At 27.6% G+C, this 18,440-nt stretch overlaps 1 protein-coding gene across 2 annotated transcripts in view; it reads left to right on the forward strand.

Annotated features, from left to right (window-relative positions):
* Positions 1-18,392, forward strand: part of LOC127289034 (trichohyalin) — a 52,356-nt gene extending 33,964 nt beyond the window's left edge. The window contains exons 3-8 of one of the 2 annotated variants that reach the window (XM_051316786.1): positions 4,166-4,299; positions 7,432-7,650; positions 11,972-12,639; positions 12,701-12,894; positions 12,954-13,119; positions 13,197-18,392. In XM_051316786.1, the coding sequence (XP_051172743.1) occupies positions 4,166-4,299; positions 7,432-7,650; positions 11,972-12,639; positions 12,701-12,894; positions 12,954-13,119; positions 13,197-14,931 (3,116 nt within the window). In that variant the 3' untranslated portion in view covers positions 14,932-18,392. The remainder of the gene's footprint in view (positions 1-4,165; positions 4,300-7,431; positions 7,651-11,971; positions 12,640-12,700; positions 12,895-12,953; positions 13,120-13,196) is intronic. The other variant, XM_051316787.1, reaches the window with a different exon arrangement.
* Positions 18,393-18,440: the final 48 nt, after the last annotated feature.

Below are 18,440 nucleotides of genomic sequence, written 5' to 3' on the forward strand. Positions count from 1 at the left end.
TAATTAATTATAAGTAAATCTGTAATTTCATGTTTTAAATAATTAAATAAAAAAAAGTATTTATTCAACATTTAAAAAAACACATCTCACAAAGGGTAAAAAAGATTTGTTTGATATTTAGAAGATTTTTCTATTATAATCATCTAAAAGTGTTTTCTATTCAGTTTCAAAATTTCGAAATAAACACCACTGTACTATATATCTCATCTGACTATAGATTATAAAGAAACGTCTATCACGAAGTCATGAGAGACACGAACCGATCGTTAACAGGTGCACGACTTTTCACGGAACCTCCTGAGAGTGCACACACCGCCCGAGAGGAAACGATTGATAGGTAGCCTTGATCCGGTTAAAGACAATTACCCAACCTGAATGCATTTTATAACCCCGCGAGAGTCAATTGCATCACGATCGCGTTAAAAGTTCTCATTGCTTTACAAGTTCTCGCGTTGGATGCAGCATATTATCACTGTATATATATACATATAAATATAAATGTATATACTATTCTCGTTGATCTACAATTTTTTATTTTTTTGTTATATGTCGACGTCCTTCTGTAGATACAATATTTTACATGATGATTTGCGCAACTCACGGATACTCGTTTCAACGACCTCTCTCAATATACTTTACATACGTTCATCTTCTGTATGTTTTTATAATTAATTAATTAGAGATTTTTTCTTTTAAAAATATATTCAAATCTGCGTCATTTTTATAAAATTGTGAAATGTCGGTTCGAACACTGCTTAAAACTTTGGTTATATCTAAACTAATCCGCGAAAGTAATTTAAATTAGTCCATCTTGGTTAAAATTACTGACCGAATTCTCTATATTGGTTTCACCATTTGAAATTTTAAAAAACTGATATTAAATTCGTAATCAGCGACCCATAAAACCCCCCAGTAACGAGTTTCAAGTGAATCTGATATATTTTTTGAAAATTCGTCCGCCATATTGGATCCGCCATTTTGAATTTTTGTAAATTGACCTCAAATTCGTAATCAGTGACCCGAAAAACCACAGAGTACCAAGTTTCAAGTGAATCCGATACATTTTTTAAAAATTTGTCCGCCACATTGGATCCGACATTTTGAATTTTTGTAAATTAACCTCAAATTCGTAATCAGCGACCCCAAAAACCCCTGAGTAACAAAATACAAGAAAATTGGATCAATTTTTAAAAAATTTCCGCCATACTGGATCCGCCATTTTGAATTTTTAATATCTGATACCAAATTCGTAATCAGCGACCCCAAAAACCCCCGCGTAACGAATTTCAAGAAAATTAGATGAATTTTCAAAAACATTTCCATCATATTAGATCTATCATTTTTAATTTTTAAAATCTGATACCAAATTCGTTATCAGCGACTCCAAAAAATCTCAAGTAACGAATTTCAAGCGAATTAGATATTCATTCGCCATTTTGAATTTTTTAAATCCGACTTCCGATTCGTAATCAGCTACCCCAAAAACCCCCGAGTAATGAGTTTAAAGTGAATCCGGTCAAGGGGTCATCCATAAAGCATGTGGTACATTTTTTCGAAATTTTAACACCGCCCCTCCCTCTTGTGATGCTTTTTTCATTTACGATTAACATGTAGTGTGATATTTTACTGATCCCCTCCCCCCAACCCCTAAAGCATCACATGCTTTATGGATGGCCCCCAATTAAAAAAAAATGCTTTGCTATATTGGATCCGTCATTTTGAATTTAAAATTTTTAAAACTTATTTTGAAATATTTTTGTTGAATTAAATATTTTCGCAATCAAGCGCAGTTTTTGGTTAAGACGTTTACAAATAATTATATCACTATAATTTTGACTAAACAATTCGAGTTCTACTTTTTACAAGTATACGTAAATTTTCATGAAATTGGTACTTAATAAATATATGTAAATTTTTATTTATCACACATTTAGTAACTATTATTTATTATATTAGTAATAATAATTCACATACAATTATCAATTTAATGAAAATTTACGGTAAGTAAAGTAAAGTATTTTGATTTATTTGAAAATAAGTGAAAATAGATTTTCCAAGGACTGTGTCGAGGTCACGGGGTCGGTGTCGTTTTTGGAAATTTGTTAACTTAATATAATAGAAGATGTTTCGTTTTAAAATAAGAAATATTAAAATTATTAAGTTAAAAACAATTGATTTCAATGACACTTAAAATTAGGCACAATATTATAGGTTTCTAACTAAAAATTTAAAAAACAACAATAAATAATTAAAAAAAACCATAAAAAATTGAAAAAAATTGTTTATATGTAACTTTTTAAAAATAGAGTAACTTTAAAGGTATATATTCAAAAATTCGTAAAAAATTACATAAAATTGCAAAATAACCCTTTTTTGGGTTAAAATTGAAAAAACATGTTACAAAAAAAAGTATGTAAGATTTTCTAAAAGCATATGGCAAAGTATTTTGATTTATTTGAAAATAAGTGAAAATAGATTTTCCAAGGACGGTGTCGAGGTCACGAGGTCGGTGTCGTTTTTGGAAATTTGTTAACTTAATATAATAGAAGATTATATTCGTGATTTTAGGGCTTTAAAATTTGGTTTTTTGACCAAAAAAAAATATTAATTTTGGTTCAAATTTAAATTCCTTCGTTCACATACTAGCTATTGTATGTATAAAGAACCCCTGAAAATTTCAGCCCGATCGGTTTTAAAAAATCGCATGTCACTGTAACCGTAGTTCTCAAGAATCACAATTCCTTTAAAGTTTCAAGCGTATATACTCTTCTTTGAGAAGTAGCGGATTAAAACAGCCATTAGTTTGGTTCTAATGTTCCGATTTTTATGAAATTTTGGAAAAACATTCTGGAGAGTATGTACTTTTGATATATGCAATGAAAAAAAATCGATTTTTTGACACATGAAAAGGTATATAAACCCTTAATTTATAAGAATGATATATTTTTATGAATCTCGTTTCATCTAACCTAAAAAAAACATGCCCGCAATTAATTAGCTTCTCACCCTCAATAAAATTTTGTCTTAAATACGTCGAATTTTTAAAAACTAATATTTCAGTAAAAAAAAATGCTGCATTGTTTGATTTTCAATAAAAATTGTAAATGTTACGTTACGACCGCTGCTGCTAATTAGAGTAACTTTTTATTGGTTGGTTGGTTTTGTTTGTTTATCAAAAAACTGTTATTACACTTTGATGAATTTGGATTAATTAAAATCAAATTTTGTTTCGCCATCGTAAAGAAAACGATAAAGTTGCTTCTTACTGTCATGAACTAAGAAAGAGTAGTAATTGAGAACTTCCACGTCCTCTAACAAAATTGGCTCTACGCAACTCTGCTCACAGATAGCGCCACTAAACACCCGCGTAAATTTAAAATTAACTTTAGCCTTTAAGAAAAACTCTTAACAAAGTTATGTGCTATTATTTTTTTTTAATACATTACTTTTATAATTAATTAAAAATTAACTCTTTTTCTAAAAAAAAAATATTATAAATTATTTATATATTCATAAATTTTAGTTTAAGAAAAAAATATCATTTGGAAATTTTAAATATAATTTATTTTTGAAAAAAAAACTTTGAAATTCATTTTTATTATGGCCCTGATGTCTCGTTTATCAAAAATATGAGGTGCTAAAGATCCAGTAAAACTGGATACATAATTTTTCCTCACTTGCGTAAATAAGACTTTTTCCTGTCGTAAAATTATTCCTGACGACTCTACCACACTTTCTTCTAAAGTCCCATTGTCCAAGAAAACTATACAAAATATTAGTATTCCACTGCAGATTATAATCTTTCAATGTGAACACAAATAATAATTGAAGTCATTAAAAGTCAGGATATTTATCTAAATTTAGAAATTTTTTTTTAAAATACCCAAAAATAAAAAAAATTTTAATACTATTTTATAAATTAGAATTTTAAGTTAAGAAGAAAGAAATTAAAATAAAGTGAAATTAAATATATTTAATTTTACTGTTACAATTATATTAATTTTTATGTTCTTTTATTTTAGATATTAAATTAAATATTTAATTTTCATTATTACAATTACATTAATAAAAAATTGTAAATTGTAAAATTGTAAATAAATTTTTGTTTGAGGTAGTAAATAAAAATTTTATTATTACAATTACATTAATTGAAATTTTTTTTTAGGTATTTTACTAGCCACATCAGTTTCGAACGCTCTCAAAGGCACAAGACAAAAATTCAAAATTGCCACAACGTCGACAACCACAACATCAACAGAAGATCCTCAAACGGAAGGAGGGGAAGGTGACGATGTTGAGGTCTGTTAATTTTTTTAATTCCTTTGATTTTTTTCACCTCTAAGGATTTTTTTAAAGGCATTAAAAATTATTAAACCTCTTTTTTTATTTACACACTTATTTTTAGAGAAAAAAAAAATAATAATTAAGAAAAACAATTTTCAAAAATTTTTTCTATTTTTTTATTTTTCTATATACCTTAAATAAATAGCCAATCACATTTCAACCTTGATGCCTTTCATCCAATCAAATCAGCCATAAATAATGAAATTAACCTACAAAAGAAACTCATCGTAAAAAAATAATTAAGACGGATATTTTCAATTTTCTCACAGTCATAATAATGGAATAATGAATTTATAGGTGAGTAAAAGTCAGTAATGCATTATGATCGCGTATCATTATCATCTTATGGTATATGAATGTGGGCGAAAGAGAGAGAGACAATAATAATCTATTCTCTGTAAATAATATATATTTATAATAATCATGCATAAACCATTTTGTCCTTTTTGTGATATTTGCGAGACTTAGATATGCGTGATAATTTTTTTTTTTTAATTTGCAAACAAACGAAAGTTCATAAAAATTAAATTCCATTTTCTTATTATAATGATAATAATGATAATTAGTAGTTTACTTTTAACAAAGAATAAAAAATTCGAGTTTAGAAAAATAATTCCATAGCAATAGGTTGCCATTGTCCCCACTCAACATTTGTCATAATTCTCGTCAACTACCGCACCCTGCTTTAAAAAAATATTTAGTAACTTTTATGGAGCATTTAGGGTACGGTCACACTATTTCATGCATGCACTGCGCATGCATGCAGAAATATTTGTCCGGTCACACTTCAACGAAATCTAGTGAATGTTTAGTAACTTTCTAGTAATTTTCCAAAAATTTCGGTTGTAACTAGAAAGTTACTAAACATTCACTAGATTTCGTTGAAGTGTGACTTGCTAAATGTTTCTGCATGCATGAGATAGTGTGATCGTACCCTTACACTTTCGGCAAAAAATTTTCTTCACATTGCATTTTCCGAAATACACTTACCTAATTGGTTGTCCAGAATCTCTTTCATTGTGGACAACCAATCAGGTAAGTGTATTTCGGAAAATGCAAAGTAAAGAACATTTTTTGCCGAAGGTGTAAATGCTCTATTAACTTTAACAATAAAGTCACTAAATTTTCACTAGAGCAGGGTGCGGTGGTTGACGAGAATTATGACAAATGACGAGTGGGGACAATGGCAATTTTCCATATCTGTTTTTTTAGGCTGCTTCTACAATAGCTAAATCGCATCGTCTTAAAGACGATTTTTGAGGACGAGACAATGCGTGCACATCCATTGGCAACCGTCGACAAAAAAATTTATTTTACAATTTCAGCTTGTAAATATTATTAAAATTATAAAAAAATTTATTTTGTTAAAGAAAATAAAATCCTTCATGGTAAAATGTTATTTTTTTAATTTTTAGTACACGTGAAATAAATTTTTTGTCGACAGTTGTTAATGGATGCACGCGCATCGTCTCGTCCTAAAGAATCATTTTTATGACGGTTGGTTGCCATTTGTCATAATTCTCGTCAACTACCGCACCCTGCTCTAGTCGAAAATTTAGTAACTTTTAATTTTAACAATAAAGTCACTAAATTTTCACTAGAGCAGGGTGCCTAAGTAGATTTTTATATAGTTTTAACAATAAAGTCACTAAATTTTCACTAGAGCAGGGTGCCTAAGTAGATTTTTATATAGTTTTTAATTTGGTTTTATAAATTTGATAAATTACTGCTTTAAAATCGGAATTAAAATTAAAAAAAATATTAATAATACAAAATAATTATTCAAAAAAAAAAAATAAAAGAAAATTTTCATTAAATGATATTAAAAATATAAACAATTATTTTGAATAATGCAAATAATATTAATAATAATAAAAAAATAATAATAATAGTAATAATAATAATAATAATAAATAATGTTAATAATAATAAAAATAATATAATAAAATAATAAAAAAAAGTATAAGAATTATAAATTATAAGAATGTTTATTATACTGGTTATTTTATATAACTATTGGATATTTAAATAAATAAATAAACCTGAAAAGTTTACGCTTTCTATCTAAGTGTACAGTGGAAAAAAATTTCAAATGAATTCAGAGAAAGGCTTATTCGAATTGACTAAAGTGGTCCGAGATTTACATAACGCCTCTTATGCACCACTTTCGATAATTTTATAAAATGTTGAGGCGTCCAAAAATTTTATTAAAAAACGAAAATTTGAAAAAAAAAAATTTATAAAAAAATAAAGTCAATGTCTAAAAAAAATGCCATCACTAAATTTTACACATTCGTCGTAAAAATGTTTCCATCGAATTTATTGAATATTTTAAACATATTATGGCGCCATTTGCTTCTTATGCTATCACATAAAACATATTACATAATATACCAATATAATGAATTGACTTTTGAAAAGAAAAAAAAATTCGTCTAAAACCAAGAAATAAATTTTTAATAAATATTTTTTACTTATATAATAATTTGGTGACTATTTTTAGTTAACACTGCAGCTGTGGTTTTTTAAAAATTTTAATCTATAAAATATATTGTCATGAATAAAACACTCTACTTTAAATAGAATATTGTGCCTAAAGCGATTATTGAGATTTTTTAAAAATCTTTTTCTAATTTTGGAGAAATTGTCTTATTCTTAATGAGATTATTAATATAGGAATGATGCAATTAAATAATAATATTGCCTTATATTTATTTGTATAACATTTCTAATATAGAGAGAAATTATATTTTTCTGGACTTTATTAATTGAAATGAATAAATCAATTTAATCATTCAGTTAATTAAGTTAATTAATATAAGAGAATACATACTTTCTTGAAAATTTTTAGAAAATTATAATTTTAAAAAAAAATCTCCAATATTATTAGTTTTATATGCAGCTTTCTTCAAAATGTACTAAAAAAATTTCTGAACGCATGAATATTCGATAAAATTATAATTTCTCTAAATAATTTTAAAGAAAATTGAATATCTTTAAAATAAAGTAAAAAAATATGTTTTTAGTGATACTCAAAACATAAATTTCTTTCGATTTAAAATTTTTAATAATTTATTAAATTTTTAGAGTACAACAATTACAGTGGGCGAAGGAAATGGCACAACAGGTCACATATTGACGGGAAACCCACAGATCGATTATATCTGGGATCCAAATTTACCACGTGAATTAAATGGTTACAATTTAAGTGACTATCCATTCTACAATAGTATACCAGAAGATATTAATTTTAAATGTGATGGACTCCATGACGGATTTTACGCCAGTGTTCCACACAAATGTCAGGTAATAGAAGTTTAAATTTACAAAAAAAAAATATTTTATTTTTTATTGGGTAAAAAATAAATTTTTTTAAAAAATTTTATATTTAAAAGTCTGGGTAAGAAAAAAGGAATAAAGGAGATTGAACTCCCAGAAAAAAAGATTGTTTCAAACAAATTTTCTTTGAATCAAAGAAATTTTTTATTTGAATCAAAGAAATAAATTTTTATTTTAATGCACAAATTTCTTTTAATTAAAAATATATTTATTTCATTTTGAAAAATGCTTCACTTTTTTGAAAATCCTCTATTATTTTATCCCATAATTATTGTTCTTCGTTAATATCATTTATTATTCATCATTAATATAAAACAACAACTTTGATAATTATACAGAATCGTTACTTTTCCCAGTTTTGTGAATTTTTGTTTAATTATTTTTTGAAATGTCTTACGGTTGGTTTTAAAAACAGATAAGCAGGGTGGGGGAAAGCGAAAAAGTTTATTGTACAAAGCTAGGGATGGGAAACTAGGTTTACATTGAAACCTGCTCTAGTGAAAATTTAGTTACTTTTAATTTTAACTATAAACTCACAAAATTTTCACTAGAACAGGGTGCGGTAGTTGACAAGAACAGAATAAAATAATTTTTTGGGGGCTAAATAGAAGGCCCCCAATAGAAATAATTTTTTAAAAAAAGTTCTCAAAATTGAGAAAAAGTCACGGTTTTGCATAATATTATTTTATTATTCATCATTAATATAAAACAACCCTTTAAAAATCGTTTCACTTCTTTCAAAATCCTCTTTCTTGTCCATAGTTATCTGAAACCAAAAAAAACAGTTTAAATAAGGGTGTGATATCACCAGAAGGCGTAAAGCGAAAAGCAAAAAAAAATTATTGTGCATTGGCCCTAAATCTGATCATTTTGTGTCATAGTAGTTTATCTAAACACTGTATATTCCCTGGCGGAATTTCGGCAATAAAAATAAAAAGAATCCAATCTTTCTTTACCTTTCAACAGCACAGCTCTCCTCTTCAGAAACTATAATTTATTAAATAAATTTTATAATTTATACAATATTTTAGAAAACAATTTGTTAAATTACACAATATTATAATAAAATATATAGCCCAAAAAAAAATTCTAAATTTTCACGTGACAAAGAGTCAAACTGTAAAGCTACTTTTTTTTATTTTATTATTTTCATACACCCAGAGGCAAAAAGAATAATAACGATAAGAAATAATGTTTAGTTTCGCGCAATGTTAAATGATTTGTGTCTTTAATGACACCGCAAGAAATTATACTTGTGAAGTCTTAACATGTCTCATTCAGTACTTGAACACAATTTATTATCACATTTTAATATATTTAAACTGACATTAATTGTTCGCTTTTATTTTTAACCGACTTACATAACTTCACTCTCAGCTTTTGTTCAGTTTTATATATACTTTAACCTAGAATTGTCAGTCACATATTCTTCAATAGTTACCATTTCTATCAGCGAAATGATTCAGATTCATTAATAAATCATTTTTCATTAAAAAAATTTTTCCCTTTGAGGCTAAAAAAAAATTGAAGAATGAAACTAATATTTATCACTAATTTTCTTGCAATTTATCTTATAAATATATAACAATCAGCTGTTTGCTTTAATGCTAATCATCTTTTTATGATCACGTGATGCAAGTGCCAATAAACTATTGTTCCATTCATTACTTCCTTAATGAGTCAAACCTCGGTCAAACCTGATGTATATACCTATATGTATCACGATTTCTATATTACAAAAGAATTTTCAAATTTAAAACTACAATATAATAAATTATAGTCTTGTTTATAGAATTATTGTTATTCCACAATACAAAAGTACTTTTTTCATCGCTGTCCATAATGTTTTATATTCTCTAGAATAAATTGTGAAAGTAGTTTCCAAGAATAATGTTCTGCAAACATTTCTTTTTTTTTTTATCTTCTTCAATCTGATAATAATCATATTGACAATAAATTAGTATCGATAATATGGAATATTTATGAAATATTATATACTGCAATTTTCAGCGATAAATGTTTAATAAATTTCGATTATTTCGAATGTTTAGTTGATAAAAATTTAATCAAGGTTTCTACTATTTTTTTTAATTGCAAAATTCCATGATTTTCGGATCCTAAAATAAAACTATTTTCAAAATACACCAAAAACCCATTTAAGAAGCAATAATGAAATGGTATTTCAATAGTCAAAAATTAATTAAAGAAATATAATTTCTAGAAATAATAGAAAGAGAGAGAAGATATCAATAGATAACACAATAAAAATGTAAACAGGAAAAATAATAAAAAGAGATGGCAGATATAAATTCCGGAAAATTCAATTATATTAAAATTTCAAATGTTTTAAAAAATTCATTTTTTTAAATTTACTTAATTATTATAAAATTCAATAAAATTTGAATTATTTATTATTAAATTCAATTTTTGGTTGTATAAATTCAATTTCTTTTTTATTTTAAATATTTTATATTCAATTATTTTTTTAAAATTATTAATTAAGTATGAAATTTTTCGTGCGACACAAATCGTACTTTCTTTATTTATAAAAAAAAAAAAAATTATAACTTAAATTTTCTACACTTCTTGTGAGTGTTGTGCATAGAAAAGAGATATTTATTTAAAATACAATTTTCCAACACTTTCTAAGTTAAAAAAATAATTTTAAACTAATTTCACGATTTTCACTGTCAAAATAATGAAACAGAAATTTTTTTGAAAATTTTTATTCAAAATCAAGTAATAGAAATAAAAATAATTGAATTTACTAGAAATTTGAAAAAATAATGGATTATAGAAACTCCAATTATAGAAAAAAATTTGTACTTAAAAACTCTGATTTTCAAAAATGTAAATAAAACTATTCCAAATTTTTAAAGTTTTGTAAAAACTCTGAATTGTCAACATATTTTCGTAAATAATTCTAAAAATTTGAACTTTCACTGAAATTGAATCTAATCGAAATTCCATGTAGAAATTTATTTGCTACAATTCTTTTATTAGATTCAACTTTTCAAAACGAATACTTGAATTTCTAATTCAGAAACTTTCAAATATTTGAATTTCCATTTTTAAAAAAAATGGAATTTTTTCAATTTCTCAGATTTCTACAGGTTAACATATTTCTCAATGTTTCAAATTTTTATTTAAATTTTTGATATATTGAAATAAAAACTATTTTGAATTTTTGTTTTGAAAAAATATTGAATTTATTCTATCTTATTTAAGAATAGATTATTATGAACGACATTTGACTGTTTTGACTAAATAATGACATTAGCTTCTATTGTTAAACCATTTTAGTTGTAAATTGTCTTTACAAAAGAAATTTCTCCACCATTTTTCTTTTTTTTTTTGTTTTCAATACAAAGTAGAACGAATCTTTTAGAAGGTGTCGACTCATCCGTAGCGATAGTGAATCTCATGATTCGGTCACTATTTCACGAGTCGATGGGTTGGAAAATGAATTGATAGTCATTGTTACTATTTTCGAAGGAGATAAATATTGTTGTCTGATAGTTTGAATTTTGATTAAGAGATAAATTAAATATATGGAAAAAGTGTTTTTTTTTTTCAAACATATTTAGTAGTTCCTTGACTCAGTATTTATATATATAGTGAAAGACATCCAGATCGTGAAAGCGATAACCGACACTTCCGTGATGATTCCTCACCTTCGAGAAGCACTGAAGCGGTCAAATACAATTGTCATGCAAATGTCGAGTTTGTCGTGAGACTTTACAGAAAAAAAACCGGAAGAATAAAAAATTTCTAGTTTTCTCGAAATATTTGGCAAAAATTCATCATCACATTTGGGAATTAAATTATTTACTTTTTTTCTGTAACGAGAAAGTGAGATGAAATCAGTCTCAGGAAAAGTCCGCATGGATCAAATTGTGTGATGAAACAAAGTTACTTCCCAGTAATAGTGTATGATTTCCTATTAAGGTAAACGCGATATAGCTAACGAATGTTTCTCGTAATCTTATCGTCGCGGCAATTTTTCTGCTTCAAATCTGGAAGTTCTTAATTTTAATTGAAAAACTAGACTATTTATGTCACTTGTGAAAAAAGTACTCTTTTAATTTGATACAATAAAGTTTCGTTGCACAATTTATAGGATTTATTATTAGCACCTCTTGAGGAGAAAATTAGAATTACAAATTTCCATTCATTTTACTTTCCGGGAATTATATTTAGCGCCAAAATTTCCCTAATGGAATACAGAGGAAATCTCCAATTTTAGGAAAATATCATTAAAAACGAATTACAATTAATTAATTTTCAGGTATATCATCACTGTCTCTATGGGACACGTTATGATTTTCTCTGCGCCAACTTCACGGCCTTTGATCAAAAGACATTTATCTGTCATTTTGTATCCGAAGTTGATTGCAATAATTCAAAGAAATATTGGCACAGAAATGATGCTCTATATCAGGCTGTGACATCAACCACGACAACAACAACGACAACAACGACACCGTCGACAACAACAACAACTTCTGCACCAATAGCAGCTCCCACAAGTCGACCTGCAACACGTGATCGAGAACCGGGTCGAAGAAGAAGACCATTTAGAAGACGTCCTTCATACGATTACTATGAGGATTATTATGACGATGAATATGATTCACGAGGACGTCTTCGTGGATACGACAGAAGGGACTATGAGGATTATGAGGAAAGAACGTACAGACGTGATCGTGATAGAAACCGAGATTTTCGTGATAGATCACGTGACACGGATGAACGAGAAACAAGTCCAAGGGAACGATTTCCCGTGAGGCCGAATAGGAAAAAAATGTTTAATTCAAATAGAGATACACTGGAGGAGGAGTCGAGATCGAGAACCAGGGATCAGGAACCAGGTTCCAGGAGTAAGGATCTCGATGATAGTGAATTTGACGATCGCAGAACATTGGATTCAAGAAGCAGGGAAATTACAGATAAACGGTATGATTTTTCTATTGCAATTGAGCTTTGAAGAAATTACTTATATTTCATTTGTAATCAGATTTAAAGATGAATATGAAGATAAAGAAACAGTAGCGGCGACAACTGGAAGTACCGAAGGACTCGTTAAACCTGCAGCTCCCAATTTATCAGTCTATTCAAGACCACGAGCACCGCCGAAAATAAGAAGACCGGTACCTATTTCCGAACAGGATAAATACGCTTATAAAGTGACATCAACGCAACCGCCTGTTGGTAAGAAAAAGTTGCCTTAATAACAAAATTTCCTTATAAAATTTAAAAAATTGTTGTAGTTACAGAAGAACCTCGAAGACGACCCAGTGATACACATCTAATGGATGAATATTACGATGACGATTTAGAGGACGTTAGACCACGTCGACCCCTAAGGAGACGACCTCCATTTCGAGAACGGGATTTCTACGAAACTAGGGATAGAGATTTAGATCGACCCTACAGGTAAGGTAAATTTTTTTTTATTAAAAATTAATTTGTTTTATTTCTAATTTGGGAAAAAATTTCGTTTTCTTCAATAGAACAAGATACAGGGACGAAGAGGAGGACGTAAGACAGCGAAAACATCCTGAACGCCCGAGGGATCGTTTTTACGAGCGCGATAAAGGGTTAGAACGTAGCCGTGATCGTTCACTGGATCGTGGGAAGGTTCCCGAAAGAGTAGCGGATCGTGAGAGAGATCGAAGCAATGGCCGATCGCAAGACTCGGAAAGACCAATTTTATCCTCGCGACCTTTAAATCGTGAAAGGGAAACCGAACGTTTCAAGCCAAGAACAAAAGATCCACAGGAAACAATTGAATCAACTCAAAGATCCAGCATTTACGACAGAACGACCACAACGACTTCTACTACCACTACAGCTCCTCCCAGACCCGAGGCAAAAGACGAAGATTATCAAAAATCAGAAATCGAACTCTTAAAACATCAACATGAAACTAAAGAATTGCCGGATAAATATTGGAGACCCACACAAAAATCTGAGGGCGAAGAAGAAACTGAATACACTGCCGAATATTACGATGAAGAAGAATCGGCTCCTACTTTACCACCAAGAACTCCTGTGAGAATTGTCAAAAGACCCTTCCTTCCTTCCCGTGGGGGAAATCCAAATCCTCGAGGACTTTTACCAGTGGGTTCCAAAGCACCTGGAGCCAAGGAGGAATCAGATCGGGAGGAAAAATCAAAAAGCCGTTGGGAAAATAAAACACTTTACAACGCCTATAAAGTAATTCAAACAGAAAAGAGGCCTGAGGATTTAAGAAGACCTGAAGAAATTCAAGAGACTCATCGAAGACCCGATGAAACTGTTCAAAAAATTAACGAATACAGAAGACCCGAGGAACTACCAAAACGAACCGAAGATTCCGAACAAAGACCACAGGAAATTTTACAAAGACGACCCGAGGAAGTTTTACTACGAAGACCTGATGAATTACTACCAAGGAGACAAGAGGAATTATTACGAAGACCAGAGGAAATAAGACGCCCCGAAGACTCCGATTTAGGTCAAAAGCGACTAAATCAAATTCAAAGACGTCCCGAGGATCATCAAAGATTTCTCGAGGAACAACAACGACGACTTGAGGAGGAACAACGCCGCCTTGAGGAACATCAAAGAAGACCCGAGGAATTAAATCCCCGTCGTCCTGATGAGCGTCAAAAAAGACCCGAACTACATCAAGGACGACTTCAAGAACCACCACAACAAGAAAGAACCACCCAATCATGGAATTATCATCAAAATCAATTACCCACATCGCCCGCTTTAGTGCGTAACAATAATCCACGTGTAATTCCAGTGACAGAACAAAATCATTTTGATATTCACGATCAGCCAACAGGTCCAGGGAATTTTAGAGCAAAACAAAAATTAAATGAAGTAACACGCCTACAGGATATTCCTGAAAGTGAATACGACGTAACATTAAATGAAGCACTCACACCATCATTAAATCAAGAAACAAATCTTCCAAGTGGTTTTGTCCTTCCATTGCATAGGCAACAATTAGGACGGGATACAATTCTTCAGCCATCGGAGAATACTTATAAATTTTCACGACCAATTCAACAGCATAAATCTTTTGTACCGAGTCCTTCATTTCTTCCCCAATTAACCAGGAACAATAATAATAATAATAACAATAACAATGATAGACAGAAAACTGTCTATTTTAGTAATCCCGATTCGGTTCATATTAGTGGAAATCAGTACAGACCGCAAAGAGGACACTGGCAGGATTTCACAGGATTTTGAAGAAAATACATAAAAAAAATTGATCTGAAGCAGAATTTGTAAACTGCGAGGGAAAATATTAAATTAAACAAAAACAAAATGGGGAGAAAATAAATTATAACTAAAAATAAAATCTTCCCTGATTTAAAATTTGAAACACCTTTTTGGCTGTCTGCAGGTTACCATGGCAACGCACGGATTTGAGTGAGACAGAAAATTTGAATATTCAAATTTTCTATCGCATTCACTCTCATGCGTTGCCATGGTAACCTGCAGGCAGCCAAAAAAGGTGTGAGAGCGCCTTAAGAGATATTTAAAAATATCGTTGAATTTTTAAAAACGCCAAATAATTTGGTGTCGGATATTTTCAACTGCGATAATTGAAAAAAATGTACTGTATTTTTTTTTAATAACAAAATTGTGTTTCAAAGTTCTTTAAAAGTTTCTGTATAATTTTAAATGAAAAAAAAAATTCCGTGAAAATTTGCGTCTAGATGCGTAAAATTTATGAAAAATAACGCTAAATAGACAAAATATTTATTGAAATTTTGTTTATCTACACCTATAGAAAAAAGATTTCTTCAAAAAAAGTTTTCTTTGAATCAAAGAAATTTTGTGCATTGTTATAGGATCAAAAAAATTTTTTTTTTAAATTTAAATAAATTATTTCTTTACTTCTTTTTGTTAACACAAAGAAATATTTCTTCGATTACACGAAATTTTTTATTTGAATCAAAGAAATAATTTTTATTTTATAAATAGTAATGATTTTAGACTAGTTTTTCAGTATGAAATAAATTTTTATTCATTATTTCGTATTTTTATTAAAATATAATGTAAAAATATTAAATTAATGAAATAAATTTTTACTTTATAATCTATTTCAAGGACATTAAATTAATTTCAAAAATTTTTTTTTTGTAAAAGTAAAGAAAATATTTTTTAATTCACATTTGGTTTAAAAACAGATAATCAGGGTTGGGAAGTGCGAAAAAGTTCATTGTAGAAAGCCAGAGATGGGAAACTAGTACATTAAAATCATAAATTTTATCACATGAGGCAGAAAAGGATAGAAGATATTTCTGTCTGAAATTCAGGGATGGGAAACTGTTCAAAAAGTGATTTTAAATAACGATTTCTTTGTTTCAAAGAAATCTTTTTTCTAGGTGTAAAAGATGAACTTCGAATTTGAATGTTTTTACATTAATAAATATTTAATAAAAATAAATAAATATTAAATATGGAAATAAATTAATTTTTAAAGTAATTAAATTAAAAATAAGAATTGCCATTTAAAATTAATTGAATTGAAAAATAATTAAATTTGCAAGACGTTTACTAAAAACTACATAAAGTTTCTTTTTTTTTATATAAAAAAAACCAATTTTCTGTTGTCAGAAATTTTTCATTTTTTATTTAAAAATACTTGAAAAATTAGAAGGCATTTGAGACATTTTTTAAGTTTGTTAAAAAAAAAACAGGAATATTTTTTTCTTATTAATTCAATCTTAGGGGCTGAAAGCAAAAGAATTCTGATTTTTTTTTTTGTAAAATAATTAAATTTTAATTGATTAATAATTAAAAATTTGGACCGTAATTGAAAAAAATTACACTTAAAAGAGCTGCGATCTTAACATTAAGTATTATTTGTCTAGTTTTACGAGAATATTTTATTTTGGAAAGTATGAGTATATAATGAAAATTATAAATATTTCACATGCAAAAAAAAATAAGCATCGATATAATATTATAAACTTTTAATTAAGAATCGGTCAAGAAATTGGAAAAAAATTAGTCTAACTTTATATTTTTCTATATTTAAATAAAAAAAAAAATTGCAGAAATGCAAATAATTTAATTTTTAACATTCTTAAGGCCAGGTCCAAGTCGAGTCAGCTGTTCCTTTGAAGTTTCAATGGAACAGCTGACACGACTTGGACCTGGCCTTAAGGCGGTTCAACCTCTTGACATAACCTCAAAATAAAAAATGGTTTGCCACCAAATAAATTTATAAAATTTTATTAATTATTATTAATAATAATAATAATAATAATAAATAATAATATAATTATTAATAATATTATTACTATTATAATATTATTTATTATAATTATATAATAATATTATTTATTATACAGTAAATGCCAACAAAATATTTTTTATGCAAAAATTGTAATCCTTCGAAATTTAATAAAATCAATTTTAATTATAGTTTTATTTGTTGTTAATAACAAATTTTTAGTTTGAGGTTATGTCAGTTTTTAACAAATATCCGAATCTGCAATTTTTAATAATTCAAAATGTTAAAAACAAAATTGCTTATTTTTTTATTGAAAAATATCTAAATTGAAAATTGTTTTTTTTAATCAATTTAGAATAGGATAAAAATATGAACTAATTTTTTTTTGACTGTCAATCCGATTCTTTTTTAAATTTATTGTCATTGGGAATTCACAAATTCCCTTAATATATCAAAATTCGATTATTTTAAAAACAAAAAATTAAAATAGAGATAACAAATTCACAATAAATGTTCCAACAATTTTCTAATAATTTTAATTAATTAATTATTGAAACATTTACATTAAATAATTTTACAAAAGAATTTTATAACGTACTGTTACAAAATTTCGTAATAAAATTATTTAATGAATATTACAATCAATTTATAATAAAAAAAAAATTACGTTTATATATAGTTGATAATTTTTAATTTCGTACAAAATTTTGATAAAGGAAAATGAGAAAAAGAAAATCGCGATAAAAAAAAAATTTTATTGAAAAAATTAAAATAATAATTATTGAAAGAAATGAGACGATATCGAATATAGATGAGAGAGAAAAAAAACCCTTCTTCCCTACAAATTTGGGGTTAATATTGTCACATAAATGCATACTTAAGGCCAGGTCCAAGTTGAGTCAGCTGTTCCTTTGAAGTTTCAATGAAACAGCTGACACGACTTGGACCTGGCCTTAAGTGTTATACGAAGAATGAATTTTAGATATTATACTTTATGTTAATAAGAATCATTATAAATATGAATGTATGAGTGATAAAAAAAATATATTAAAATATATAATCGTAATTCAATTGAGATTATTATCGCTATCAAAAAAAAAAAAAAATAATAATAAATTTTCTTCGTTTTCTTCATTGAATTAAGAATGGTATATAAGTTGGAATAAAGTGTACAATGTCGAAGTCGTTAGCAAGTTTTAATAAAATTTTGTAAATATATTAATACAACAATGATATAATTTTATGAGTGTTTTTCTTCACTTTAAATTATTTCACTTTCTGTGAGGAATATATGATTCCATGGATATTATAATGTACCACTGCCTCCGACACTACATTACGAATAGTGTGTGAAGAAAGGATAATAAAAAAAAAAAAAATATATGTATAGACTTTGTATGCAAAAACAGATGTCTAATTAATGTAAATTATGTCGATAGTTAATAAGATTTTTGAAAACATTTCTTTTTTTGTTTTACTTTATTTTTCATATATACCTTCTTTGTTAAAT

The sequence above is a fragment of the Leptopilina boulardi genome, unplaced genomic scaffold (genome assembly GCF_019393585.1).
Source record: "Leptopilina boulardi isolate dan_hultmark-lab unplaced genomic scaffold, ZJU_Lbou_2.1 LbouV2_399, whole genome shotgun sequence".
NCBI classification, from domain to species: Eukaryota; Metazoa; Arthropoda; class Insecta; order Hymenoptera; family Figitidae; genus Leptopilina; species Leptopilina boulardi.